Here is a 15,350-nt window from a genome sequence, read left to right as displayed (position 1 = left end):
GTCCATCCGTTTTTATAGATTATTTTAGAGCGTGATATGAAAAATGAAACAGGCCCAATTCTCAGGTGGACTATACCATAGAAAACATTAGTGATTAACCATTAAAAACATATTGCGGAATACAAAGCTTTTTTATGTAGCTGATATTTGTTTTTTCCCTTCATCCATATTTACATTATCTTACCAAAAGGTTGGATGGAAAATAAACATTACGGTGGGCCCTAGGAAGTTTTTTATGGTGGAGCGTTCAATCACCACCTTTTCCAATAGTATCGTCCACCTGAGATTTGGATCTACTTCATTTTTGAATTATTACTCTAAAATGGTTCTGGAAAAACGGATGGACGGCGTGGATGTATAATACATACATCAAGGTGGGCCCCACGGTAAGGGCCACACGTTCACCGGCTCTTACCGTGTATCATCTACGAAGGGCATTTTGGTAGTTCTCTCCGTATGCCTGCCCTTTTATGAAACTCCTCCCCTTCTCTAACTTAAAACCGTATTTAGGGTTTTGGACTAGTTAGGGTTTGGGCTGCCAAAGAGAGAGAGAAAGAGAGGAAGCTGCGGTAACCATGGTTCTCAAGTACGACTTTTTTCCTCGATTATGATTTACTTTATTTATTTATTTTTAAATTCGACTCCATGAAATTTCGATTCCTGGCTTCTGTAAATTCTCTGATGAAAAAATCCTTTTATTTCTTGATGCATTTTACATGAATTTGATTCAAGATCAGGCACTATAAAATGCTCGGGCGGAAAGGTTGTACAGCAACGTTCGGATTTAACGTTTGTACAAGTTGGGGAAAGTGGGCCCATGCTCCAGTGATCGGAACCGTTGATGGTGTGGGTCTTACTGTGGATGGACTATGCACCAAACATACCTTTCATCGGAAGAACCCTAACCTTCAATAGGTGGTTAACAAATGGACGGCTAGGGAAGAAAATACAACAATGTTCCAATTCAACCAAAGAAAAGGGTACTTATATGATATTCCAAGCGAATTTTGTTGCCAAGGTCTGTTACAACTTACATCAACGATTTGGATCATTGGAGCACGGGCCCCACTTGTAGAAACTGAAAACTTGGGCGGTACTGTACTGTATAACGTTTCTGATGCAATCACACACACTCCATATGTGTAGGCTCCTCACGTTGCACAAGAAATGGCTCAGCTGGGGCCCACTTGATCATATACATGGCATCATACAAAGGCTTACTTTCCCTTTTAAATTGATTCTAGTTTTCTGTTTTTATTGTTCTTATGTTAGGAAAGATACTTTGGTATGTAATTAGAATAAATTGTTTTCTTATTTTTGAAATATAGGTTTTGACTTATGCTTATAGATCTTTGGTAGCAACGTTGTCAAAATGGTTATCTTGTTACAAATCGTGATGAAGGTTGAATCGTATCGATTTGCAAATTGCATCGTACATTGTAAAATTTCTTATGATTTTTTAGAAAATTGAAAAAAAAATCTGCAAAAAGATATAAATAAATAAATAAAAACTTATCAATCATCCAGTTCCCATCAATATGCACCAAGTAATACCACCATATCGTGATAGTGCTAGAGGATTCTCGTCTTTTATTTTGTCTTTCGAGAAATTTACCTTTAAAAAAATACAAGAATCCTTTAATATTTTTTTAAAAAAAATACCCTTCTTGAGTGTATAATGACATTACTGCAATACATACAGGTCAACATGATTATAACATAGCATACACCATTTTGATGTTTCGACTAATTAAGAAGTAAGAAATCATAAAAAAATGCAAAATGATTTGACGTTGAAGAGAATATCGATCATGTAATCTCTTATAAAGAATATAATAAATAATTAACCTCTTCTAAACGATGCTTATAGCCCTCACCAATTTAGAAGCATAAAATGAAAGCCAAACAAAGCTTAAAATAGAAGAGACTAAGTGTAGTTTGAATTGTAAATCGGGATTTGAATCATACGTCGTAAGATTCAAATCATAGAATTGTAGAATTCATCTAAAATGGGATTCGATGGAGGATTCAAATCATTTTGCTTAAAATTTGACTCACATCGTAAATCATAGGATTTTGACAACTACATTTGGTAGCAGGGGATTTTATTTTTAGATCCTCTAGATTAGGCTTAGGATTTTCTAAAAAGTGAAACGTTTTCTTTTTTAGAGGCAACAAACTTTATTGATAAACCCGCCAAAAAGTAGGAAAAGAATACAACGCAAATCTAATTAACCCAAATTAGAGGAAATAGAAGCAACTTTAGCTACATTGACATATGGAGCCCATCTCTTCACAAAACCTTTGGCTGCTCCTATCACTCTTTCCACTGAGGTCCCACCATTCCTAAAGCATTGTTTGTTTCCCTCCTCCCAAATAGCCCAAAAGATGGCCATAATGACGAGACCCCCAACAACTTTCCCAGCTTTACCAACATCGCCACCGTACCACGCCCATAAAAGCATATCCATGGCTTTTGGCATGACCCAAGATATCTAAAACTTGGCTAGAAGCAAGTCCCAGACCTTGCGAGTGAAAGCACAATGGATGAATAAATGATCGATCGACTCCGTTTCCGCCATATATAGTAAACAAATGTTTGGAAAAATTAGGCACCTTCACTGGAGATCGTCAATGGTCAACACTCTTTTATGAATAACCAGTAACCAACCAAACGAAAACTACCACACAGGGAGGAGCACCGTAGAACCAGTGATGGAACGGGTGCAACGGCTCGAGAACCTTGCCAGACTCTGCCAAGATCTTGAAAAAGGAATGGATGGAGAATATTCCAGAACGGTGACCTTTCCATTTCCAAGACTCCTAAAAGTGAAGAGAGGGAACGATTGGCTTGAGATAATTAAGCAAGCTGATGTACTCCAACACCTTGATGTCCAAAAGGTTCCTATGGCATAGGGGGACACCACGCTACCATGCCTCCAGAAACAGAAGAGCAATGAGAGAAAGATTTTGCAATCCGAAGCGAGAGCGGCCACCCTTGGGAAGTCATTCTGAAGTGGCATATCTCCACAACAAATAGTAGACCAAAGTTGGGTCTAATTCCCACTCGCAATGGCGAAGGCAATATTTCTGTGAACCACGTGCTCCGTCGATGTGATAGCTTTCCAAATACTTGACGCACGGTAAATGGATGATCTTTTCACAAACCAACCACCTTCGTGAGTACCATACTTGTTGACTATGATCTCTCTATAGTCTGCCTTATTCGGTTCCAAACTTTTAGATCCATTTCCCCAAGAGAGCTAGGTTCATAATCCCCATTTTTTTATACTAGCTCCCCTTAGGAAACATGCTTGTAAACCTCTCCCCACCGGAGAAGTTAGAATTTTCTGCCGTCCATATTCCCTTTCCAAAAAAAGTTCCTTTTCAACCTTTCAAGCCTTTCCAATACTGGGTTGAGACACTTAAATAAAGACATGAAATATAAAGGTATGTTTGAAAATGCCGCTTTGATTAGAGTAAGCCTTCCACCATAAGAGAGATACCGGCATTGCCAACTAGCCAATTTCCTTTCAATCCTTTTCACTACATTGTCCCACAAATGCTTTGCAAGCTTCCTAATTCATAACAGAAGGCTCACGTATGTAGAAGGAAATAGATCAAAGAAAAGAAGAAAGAGATTGTGGGAAAGGACCCAACAATCCTCTAGCCGAATGCTAGAGATCACGCATGCAAGATTGTGAGCAAGCTAAACAGTCCTCTAGTCTTGAACTAGAGATCACTTCCCCCCTTCAACAACTACCGTAGAAATAAGAGAATTACTCGAAGAAAATATCAATCGACTTATCTTATTCCATAGGTAGAGGCTGTATTTATAATCAGTTCTTACAATATGTAATAAAAACTATGGAATCTAAAAATAGAATTCCTAGTTAGCCAAGATCCAAAAAATAGCAAACTACCTAAATAAGAAACCACTTAAATAAGAGGGTACTTAAATAAGAAGAATCTAAGATTACTTCTTACCTAATATAAAGATTACTTCTTGCCAAATATAAAGATATCAAAGGAAACTACCTAATGTAGAGATATAAAATAAATGAAAATTAAAGATATTTCCTAATGTAAAGATTTGCCTAAAAATGGATACTAGGGATGGCCTAAGAGGAAAAGTGGGCATTTTTTTGTGCACATGTGTGGAGCATGCACACATCAGATGTGAGCATTTTCTTCAACTCTTGATCAATCGGCTTTTGTCGCCATCTAGTTGCATCAAACTTGCCTTGCACCCGAAGACTAGAGCCAAAGATTGAAGATCTTCATTAGAAACATGCACCCCTAGCATCTCACTTTTGGCAATGTTAATCTTAAGGCCTAACACAGCTTCGAAGCAGACAATTTTTTTCCTAAGATTATCAATAACAGTTGCACTAGCATCACAGAACCAGTGTTTTCAGCAGCGCAGCCTGTAGCATAGCTTGTAGCGTAACTCCCAGGTAGTATAAGCTACAGGGTATGTAGTGTACGCTATAGTGCATATAGCGTACATTACATGTAGGGTAGTGTAGTGTGTAGTGTAGATAGTGTAAACTACCTGAAATCTCATTTTTAAAGTGTTATTTATTTATTTTTTTAATATTAGTTTAACATCTATTTTAAAATGGTGATGACTTATACCTATGACAAATGACACTACATTAAACTAATCCAGACCATCCAAATTGTGATCCATATCGTGGATAGAGCACTTAGATCAATCCAAACCATCCAACTTGTGGTGTATATCATGAATTTATGATGTTTCAATTAAAAAAAAAGAAAAAAGAAGTCACACTTAGAGATGTCTAAAGGCAAGGGGAGAGAGAGAGAGAGAGAGAGAGAGAGAGAGAGAGAGAGAGAGAGAGAGAGAGAGAGAGAGAGAGAGAGAGATTTTGCATGGAAATAAGTGGATGATCCAGATTTGTAGTCAATAACTGGTAGAAATTATGCATTTTGTAAATTTTATCATATTTTCTATTATATTAATTAAAAAATATTAAGAATTGTAGCGTACACTACACGCTATTTAAAACACTGCACATAACATAATAGTGTCGTCCACGTATTGATGGTGACTAATTTGTAGCCCACCTTATGAGACTCTGAAACTGCTAACTAAACCCCCCTCTTCCCCCTTATGAAGCATTTTGCTAAGGGCCTTGCCAACAACCACAAATACATAAGGAGAGAGTGGATCTCCTTGCCCGAGGCCTTTGGAAGCCCTAAAAAAACCTTTAGGGGAGCCATTGACAAGGACAAAAAAGGAGGCAGATTTCACACAAGTCCTCATTTAGCTCCTCGACTTTTTACTACAACCCAATCTATGCAACATGTAATCCAAAAAATCCCAATTGACATGATCATAGGCCTTTTCCGAATCCAATTTGTTGATTACACCGCTTCACTTCTCTATATGTCTAGAATCTATGCATTCATGAACAATAAGCGCGTCGTCGAGTATTTGACTCCCCATAACCAATGTTTTCAATATCGTAGCGTTCAACCCTCTATAGTGCATAGTGTAAGGTACATGATACTTTTATTTTTTAATTAAAATAATAGAAAAATAAGATAAATATTATAAAACAATTTCTATAGTCGAGCCATTTCCATGTAAAATAACTGTACTGGTGGACCATTTCCATGCGACATGCTAAAACAATGTCTTGTGTGCAACAAATATATCTCAAACATATGCTTGTTTTACAGAACTGATATCCCCAAGAGGGAAAAAATGAAAAAAATGACTTCCATGAAAAAAAAAGAATCACACCGGCAACCAAAAAAGGAAAAAAAAGAAGAGAAAAAAAAAACCAAAATATAACCCAAATAAATCATTTTATCAATAAAACTAAAGTAAATATAACTAATTGGAGTGAATAGCTACAAACATACCTTTACTTTCTTCCAAAACACGTAGAAGTAAAACATTTGACTGCCCACAGCAGCACATATGCAATTTTTTACGGTCGTCGAGTATTTGTCTCCCCATACCTGAAAATCTTCTTCTAGATGGATTAGTGGATTGAGAGAATCAAGTGCTCAAAATTTTTTACGGTCGGAAGCTCAAACCTCGGAGTTGGGTAGGGTTTTTGAAAACCTTGATGAATGACTTTTGTTTTATAAAGAGTAGATGCATTGTGAGTCTCATACGGTTTAGAACATATAAAAATTCCCAGCCATACAGTTTAATGCACAAAATCAGATGGTTAGGATTGATCAGTGGCTGTAATTATCAAGATATAATCTATCAACGATAGGGACAACATTTCGGATTGGCCAAATTGGCCTGATATACTACCAAGTGTGAAGGAGATGAGTCACAACCATTTCCAAACTCTTTACAGATTCACATGTTAAAAATAATTTCTTTTAAAAAGTATAAAGTAATGTACACTGCTGGGCTACATGCTATGCTATTGTAGCGTATGCTACCAGCCCCGTGGTGTACGCTACGAAAGGAATACGCTAGCAGCATACGCTACGAAAGGAATACGCTAGCAGCATACGCTACATAGCGTTTTAGCTTCACTACACTACATAGCGTATGCTACACACTACGTTGCGTTTTAGCTACGCTACGCTACATAGCATATGCTACTTGCTACGTAGCGTACAATACTGAAAACACTGCCCATAATAAATGGCCCTTGATTGTCGGCAATAAAAAGTGAAACGTTGTAAGCCTCTTCTTATGAATATGGCATATTCCATATAAATAATACGAATGAATGATATTTTCAGAGAAATTTCTTTGTTTCTCTATGGTAGTAGTGTTGGGGAGGAGTTGTCGTCTCTAGTACAGGACTAGAGGGCTGTTGAGCTTGCTTATAGTCATTGCTTCTTTTCTTTACTTTCTACATGTGGATCTTTCCACACCAGTGTGTGATTTGAATGTCAATTTGGTATGCTAAATTTCATTGCAAGCATTTTCTCTTTGATCTAGTTGCATTACTTTTGGCCCGGGCATTGTTCAACACCTCCCTTTACATCTTTTTCCCACACTCATAGTTAGGGTCTCTAATTGCATATACAGTCTCTATTTGTATGAGAGATTCTATACCAGAACAAAATCCTCTGCAACATTTGTTGCACGAAGAGCATGCAACACCGACGATTTGTGGGTTACCGTGATGCTTTTATGACATCCACTTCGTCCATTAGTTGAGACAATGAATGTTAGGATCTGAGCCCAAAAGTCATGGTGGTAAAAAACTTAGGTGGTTCTCACCACAGGGAACAAAGGGAATGGCGACACCCACCATATAAACCTTCCTAGTGCCACTGTGTTGTTTTTATGGTATCCAATCCATTAATCTGGTAAGCCCCACTAGGATAAAGAGACTGTAAACTAATTTTCCAGGATCCACCATACATTAAAGTCAGAAGATTTGAACAAAAACACACACTAACATACCTTTATGCTTTTTGTCATTTTCTATTACTTGGAGGATGTATATGATGCTGAATGCTTGAATCTTTTGCACCTTCCACACCTTTACGTAACCATGATGAGGAATTATTGCTATTTGTATGGTGATGAGGGCATTAGGACCTATTTAAATAGAAATGATGGAAGAGTTACACTCATTGAAAAATACATTCTCTCTTTACACATCTATACACTCTGCATATTTCCTGTTTTCCAGTATTTCCCTGCACACGATAAGCAAGGGATGTGATGCTAGCTCTATTGTGATTACTGATTAAAGACGATCACATCCTATGCTGGGTTGACAAAGCACATTCCCATAGATCTAATGGCTAAATCCGATTCTCAATCCAAACCATTGGTTTGTGTATTCCTACCAAAATGGAAAAATTAGCATTGCCCTAGTTGGGCCACACAAATCAATGTTAAACATTGAAGTGATTTTTAAGAAAACATTTTGCAAATTAAATTTTCTTAAGATCACCTAAGTGGTAAAGTTTCAAAAAACACTGCTGCTAGATAATATAAGTGAAGCCCCTCAGATCTTGTCCCTTGAGATTACTAGTACTGGATCCTGGGAATCACCACAACATTTAATCTTGTTGAAGTGGGAACGGAATTGGTCACAACCATTAGTAACTGCAACAACATAATCAAAGGCATTGGAGAGCGTGTAGTAGATGATTATTGTGTCATCCACCATAGAAGCAAAATACTTCTTCTGGCACAAGGCCACAAATCAGGTGTATGACTGCAAAAGAAATTCTTAGGATACTGGGTAATGGAGTCGATCCTGAAGCTACTAAGAATCTTATGGGACATTTTGGCTCAAGTTAGCTTCCAACAGTAACGAGCACTCATTTAGGTCTACGCATATTGATCTTGAGTACCTTGTTGTGAAGGAGAGTACAAAATCATCACATGTCTATAGAATTCGTCGGCATGAAGTAGATGTTAATGGATCCACTCATAAAGGGCCTTTCTATCACATAGTTCAAGGGAACATGTGACTTATATAAGAGCAATCGATTTTCGTAATGCATTTGATTAGTGGGAGTTTTACTCTTATTAGATCCAATTTATGTATAGACATCTTGAAATCTTGTTTAGCTTATCATTGATGATTCTGCTATGTGGTTTATTTTTTGCTTCTCTTTCAGTGTGCACATATGCCGTACGTAAGCCAAATTTGAGTACCATTTGAGACATGTGGTGTCTCTTGGTACAAACAATAGGATCACTTGGAGATGAGCATATTCACACTGTGTGTACCATCTTCATGCCTCTCTTCCATGCCTAATTTACCCATTAGATCTCCGAAAATGGGCATGCCAGTGGCCTCACATAGGATGTGATAGTATCTAATCATGATAGGATTGGCAATGTATCCCTTGCCGTAAGCAAAGGAATCCAAAAAGGTAGGAAATACATGGAATGTTTATATTGAATGAAATATACATTGTATGTGGTGTAGAGACGTAAAGAGAGTTATTTTTGTGATGGGTAAAATGCCTATTTCGTCTTCTAAATTTAATCAAGTCTCCTCATCACTATACAAATTCCAATACCTTATCTCGGTTGCATTAGATTGTTGAAGGTGTAGAAGATTTAAGCATTCAACATTTTCTTCGTCCTCTTAAGTAACAACAACGGCAATAAGCCTTGTAGTTATGTGTTTTGTGTTCTTTTAATCTTCTGGATTTGATGTATGGTGGATCCTTGGTATTCATGCCAATAGTGGTTTGTATTAGAAATCAATGTGTATAGGATGTGTTGCTAAGATCCTTTGTTAGCAATTGGATTTCTATTTACTGTAGACTTTTTTGTTAATATGTGACTAGTGTTAATATTCCACTACAATGACCCTTCGATGTTGTTCTCCGGAGCTGATTGACAAGTTCAATTATTCATACACTATTGAGAGTAGATCTCGACCCTGCTTACCTTAGGCTCAAGCTTAATAGGAACAATAGTCCTGCACTCATGAGATTGAGTAGTGTATGTCGATGCCTCGATCAATGCTTGGAGCATTGATCAGGCTGTGGTTGGGTCATGATTAAAATCATGGTTCGATTTATGACCCCAGTGACATTGGTAATTGAATCTAGTTTATATGGCCATGCATAAGTTTGGGCTTCTATCAGTTCAAGGGCTGTTTTTGGATCTACATGGTGAAATAACTCTTTAAGGGGGCCATGATCTGGCTCATTCTGGTCTGTAGAATCTATTCTTAGGTTTCAATCTCAACCATTTAATCTGGTGAAACTTCTCCACTAAACCCAGACTAAATCTGGTCATTCAGCTTGGATTGGATCGAACCATTCATCTTAAGCAAATCCAACAATCTAATCGTGGACAAAGTTTACCCATCTGGTCAACAGTCAAGATTGACAATCTTTGGGCCAGATCGAGGCTTCTTGAGATTGATCTGTTGAGGGTAGGATCACGCGGCAATTTTTGAGTTCAAAACTCAAGGGGTGGAACTAGTTATGTTAATCACCAAAGTGGACTCAATTGGTGAAGTAGTTTGCTTTAACAAAAAAAAAAAAAAAAACAAAAAAACTCACGAGTTCAAAATTTCATCTATTTCCTGTCTTCTGGGATTTCATTGCACACAATAAGCAAGCAATATGTTGGCAACGGTATCGTGGTTGAATATGATTACGTCCTATGTGGGGCCCACTTACAGCTAAATCCAACCCTCTATCGAAACCTTTGATTCCTGTAGGCTCACCAAAATGGGAAAAATCTAATAAGGGACTTCCAAAAAATTAACTTGAATGCAAAGAGTCACGTGGGCTACATCTAGCATATTTAGAGGTTTTAGTTGTGATTCTACACTGTTCCCATAGTGTGGCCTACCTGAATTTTGGATCAAGCTTATTTTTGTTTTGTATGGTGAAAATGAAGTGATGCAGCTGATGAACAGAGTTGATGTCACTAACTCGGGTGTTGGATGGGCTTCCTACAAAAAAAATTGTGGAGGATTTCGGTCCTTCTTGACCTCTTTCCAAAATGGGATTGTACCATGCTTCGGCAAAGTATGAAAGTCATACGCATGCATCCATCCTCCATAAACATGGCATGAATGTATGCCAATTAATCTAGAACCCCAGTCTACTTGAATCATGGGTCCCATTGTTAATAGGGCATGGGCTGAGAAATTACCAGGACTTCTATCCAGACAATGGACAATTGAGATGAAAACTGATCCTTGTTGTGAGTTCAAAACTTTTATAATGAAATCTAATGGGTAGGATTTTTCAAATATTAGCACTTCATGGTGTCCAAGGTCATGGGTTCATCCCAACTTACTACTTACCAAAAGAGAACATAAAAATGATTGAGGTTTTGCTAGCCCCATGTGCACACATACATGACGGATGGGTGGAAAATGAGGTGCGTATCAGGTGTGCACACTGTTTAAACTGGGAATTTTAGATTCTTTGACCCGTGGCTTTCAACAGTATGCTTAGATTTTAATTTCTGACAAGTGGGGACATTTTACAGTAAGCCAGACCATTGTTCTGTTGGATTCCAATGTGGGTGGACTACCCCCAATAAACATCCTTGATATGGAAATCGCAACCCTCAAATTTGTGGCCTACAAAGCGATGGCTGTGAAGAATTACAACAGTCCACATTCAACTGAGAAAAGGGTCAAGTTTGGTGGCTAGGAACTTCCAATTGGGGAGATTTTCGGAGCATGGTTCATCCACTGTGGTCCACAACAGATCAATGTTTTGGGTTACTGAAACCATGGGCCTTGCTTGCCAAAACTCAAAACTTGACTACCTGTGCAAAGCCCTGGGGTCAAGGATGATGAATTCCTCCTTGCATGGTTGTTCAAAATTATCAACAATTCTACCTAAACACTTCTGCATTTTGATTTTTGTCGTACCAGACAGTTTTAGACACTTTGATTTGGCATGGCACTTCAAAATAAGTACATACAAAGGATCTTCGTGTTGTCATCAAATGTTGCCATGCGTCAGGCAGCCTAAAAGAGAACTGGTCCCCTAAAACCACTCCTAGGCTAACTTAATAAACCTTCCCATTTTTACAAAGAAAATTTCCCTTGAAATTATCCTAATATTTTTGAGTGAAAAAATGGAAACAAAAATTAGTGTAGTCAAAGGTGTTCCAGGTGTGCGCATAGGTGTTTGGGGCCTTTTGCACCTTGCTCGGACCCTGGGCTAGGGGTGCGCCTGAAGCACTTGTCACTTTTTACATGTGGTGCCCTTCTGGGGACCTCATGATAAGGGTGCAAATAGACAAGAAAAAGAAGGGCTTTTAAGCCCAATTGCGACAATTTCATTTCGTCGAGGTTAATGCTTGAGATATTCTTTCACCAAATTCCAACCATTTTTCTCTCTCTCTCTCTCTCTCTCTCTATATATATATATATATATATATATCCTTATTGGTTTGACAAGGTCATCAAATTGGACTTCCTGAAAGCATTTGGAGCTTTTCTTGGTGACCTACATGATATCTAAGGTGAATTGCGTATTTGGGGGAATTAGAAAATTTAGGCTAGAGGATTTGGGAATTTGAAAAATTGGATTATAGCATTTTGAACATTTGGGGATTTTTGCAAAATTGTGGTCTTTGATTGGTGATTTGGAGGATTTAGGTTTTGGGATTTGGGAAAATGGAGAAATTAGGACTTAGAATTGAGGAAGTGGGAAAATTGCAGATATGGGGCTTTGGGCTAAGAGGAATCCAATGGTATTGTACTTTGATTATTAAAAAAAACATCATATCTAGAAATAATTAAGTAATATTATATATTGAAAAATTGCGCCTGGAATCTCCAGGTGTGTGCCTGGGCGTTTTGATTGCTGCAGGGCAGGTGTGCCTGGGGTGCACCCAGCACCTTTAACTACACTAATAAAAGTACAGGGGGCATAAAAAATGGGTTGTACCATGTGCCAGTTGGGTGATCAGTTCTCTTAAAATGAGGCGTTTTGATCACTACAGGGGCAGGTGTGCCTGGGGTGTGCCTAGCACCTTTAACTACGCTGAAAAAAGTATGGAAGGCATAAAAAGTGGGTTGTACCATGTGCCAGTTGGGCGATCAGTTATCTTAAATGAGGAATCCAAGCACATTCTCCATAAAGTGTCCTTTCATCCTTTTCGATTGTTTTGTTATGTAAATTCTCTTTATGTAAGATACTATTCATAGTAGGTAATCCCTCAGGTATTGTTCACTTTTATCTTAGGTACTGCAGCCCATTTAACAAAAAAAAAATAAATTTGTATTCTTTTCGTGTTTTCCCCCCATATCTGTTGGGGTTCTCTGATTTTATTTTATTTTTTCTTTGAAGAGAGCAATTGATATTTATTATGGTGGTCATACAAGCTACTATTTATTTATTTGATCGGCTACAAGGTACTATTTATCGAAATGATTATTGCGTGAGTTTCAATGTTTGTGAATTTATTATTTGTTGTTTAGACCATTACTAATAGCATTTGATTAGGATCGGTTTGATAGATGCCTAAAAATGAGTTAATCTCATTTTAGTTAATCATAATTATGTAATAGAGATATTAATTGTTGGTTGTCATGATTATTTTTAATCCTGAAAGAAAAGAGATGGTGATCTCTAATGCATAATTATGATTAGCGAAAATGGGATGAACTCATTTTTAGTTGTCTATCAAACAGGCTGTTAGAGAACTATGCTAATAATCACATTTCACCACTGCTTTGTGTGTAACGCTGATAGCCATATTATGCAGTATTTTGTTTTGAATGGTCATTCTAGGCAGTATATTCAATAAACTTTCATTAAAATTGCCATGTATGATTTGCTCCTCAATTGTCATGTTAAATGATTTTCCAGGACTGAACTCTGCCGCTTTAGTGGTGCCAAGATATATCCTGGGAAGGGCATCAGATTTATCCGTGCAGATTCTCAGGTAAATCATGGTACTTCTTATTACTTCAAATCCTCACGTTAGTTGTGGTATTTGTTGTCAGTTATCACTACTATGTAGGGGTAGCAATGTATTAGGCCTGGGCTTATCTAAACCCCAAAATTTGCCCGGGTCTGAGCAGAGTGACCATTCCAGGTCTGCCTGTTGCCACCCCAATTCGTATGATTGAATATCTAGGAAACAATGTATTTTACCACTCTTTCTTGACATTTTCTGAGAATCAGAACTAAGTTTCTTCTTGATTACCATAGGTCTTCCTGTTTGCCAACTCGAAATGCAAGCGGTACTTCCACAACCGTTTGAAGCCGTCCAAGCTTACCTGGACTGCCATGTACAGGAAGCAGCATAAAAAGGTTATTTTCTTTTGTTCTCTCATTTAAGCTTGAGATGAGGTTGTTTTCTATCATCTTCTGCTTTTCTGAATGTTTGGATAAATTTATTTCTGGTCTTACTGCGGCTGATTATTGGATCTTTTTTCCCCCATACACTTGTATTATAGGACATGCATGCCGAAACTGTGAGGAAGAGGCGCCGTACTACCAAGAAGCCATATTCAAGGTCGATAGTTGGTGCTACCTTAGAGGTTATCCAAAAGAAAAGAACTGAGAAGGCGGAAGTTCGAGATGCTGCTCGGGAAGCTGCTCTTCGGTAAATTCTCTTACCTTCGATTCTCCAAAATTTGTGGTGGTTCTATGGCCCATTAGGAGTAAAAGGTTGTTCCTTGCTTGAAGTATTATATCCTGTTTGATGTAAAGAAACCCTTTTTTTTTTCACTTGTGTTGTACTGTTGGGGATCCACTTTTTGGTAAATCTAAGACATTTGTCTGGATGGGAATGACCCAAGATTTTCACTATCAGATGATCTGATTGGTGTCTTCCAAATGGATCACAGCAAACAGCTCACATTTAACAGGGCTGCTCATTGGGTAGAAAAATCCATGGACGGATTTCTTGGGGCATCTTCCATCCAGGATGGCCCCACCATATGAACATTGAAACCTCTAGGATTAAAGGTGGGCTGCTTCAGCTGAAAACTATATATTTCCTCTTATGAAAATTCAAATTCGCGTTTGCAACTTGCGTAGTCAACTCAAATAGTCTTCTTTTGGAAGAGAGCAAAGGTTTTCTTGAAGCAGAAAAATCCAATTAAAAAAATAATATGAAAAGAAAAAGAATGAGAATAAGAAAGACTAGACAGTCATAAAAATCGATAGGGCTATAAACAAGTGACTGACTTGGGTCCACGCTCAAAGAATCAAGCGATGAGCTTTTTGTGCGGTTTTAGTTTCTGATTTGAAATTTATTTGTTTTGTTTTTACTGGACAATCACCTCCGCAGAGAAATCAAGGAAAGGGTCAAGAAAAGCAAGGATGAAAAGAAGGCGAAGAAAGCGGAGGTGATGGCCAAGTCACAGAAGACGCAAACCAAGGGTAGCATTCCCAAGGGTGCCGCACCAAAAGGCCCGAAACTCGGAGGTGGTGGAGGGAAGCGCTGAGCACTATAGCATTCCCCCCTTTTCACAAGGAAATATTAGTAGACCGAAATAGGATTTTACTTATTTGGCTTTGTTAGTAAAGCATGATTTGAGACCTCGTTTACCTTTAACAGTTAATACTTTCAAATGGTTTTTGTGTGGCATTACTCAAATGCTTTGTTTTTTATATTGCTTTTCTCCCCCTTTGCTAACACCCTTTGGATATTCAAGACAGGTCATGTTCATTCCATCACAGGTTCTAGGACAATATCCAAGCCATCCATCCAGCAGTTGTGACATTGATGATGCTCGTGCCCAAGAATAGATCTGGTCCATTCATCGGGCGATTCATGATTTTTAAAATAATTGGATGGGTAAGATAAGTTTGTGCTTTGATTTCCCTGTTGCCTTGTGAATAGCCTGGGCCATGTTTGTGGATGTAGGGATAGGATTGCAAAGGGTATGGTCAGCCAGGTGGTCCTTTTCAGAGACAGTCCC

General features: G+C 38.1%; 1 protein-coding gene across 1 annotated transcript; it reads left to right on the top strand.

Moving 5' to 3' along the window:
• Positions 1 to 520: 520 nt before the first annotated feature.
• Positions 521 to 15,039, top strand: LOC131248521 (large ribosomal subunit protein eL24). The gene is made up of 5 exons (XM_058248832.1): positions 521 to 586; positions 13,285 to 13,360; positions 13,630 to 13,731; positions 13,878 to 14,026; positions 14,717 to 15,039. Exons 1-5 carry the CDS (start codon positions 576 to 578, stop codon positions 14,871 to 14,873), a joined length of 495 nt encoding a protein of 164 aa, XP_058104815.1. The 5' UTR covers positions 521 to 575; the 3' UTR covers positions 14,874 to 15,039.
• Positions 15,040 to 15,350: the final 311 nt, after the last annotated feature.

This window comes from Magnolia sinica, chromosome 6, assembly GCF_029962835.1.
Source record: "Magnolia sinica isolate HGM2019 chromosome 6, MsV1, whole genome shotgun sequence".
NCBI lineage: Eukaryota > Viridiplantae > Streptophyta > Magnoliopsida > Magnoliales > Magnoliaceae > Magnolia > Magnolia sinica.
Note: the sequence above shows the minus strand (reverse complement) of the source record. Positions and strands in the feature narration are given on the sequence as shown.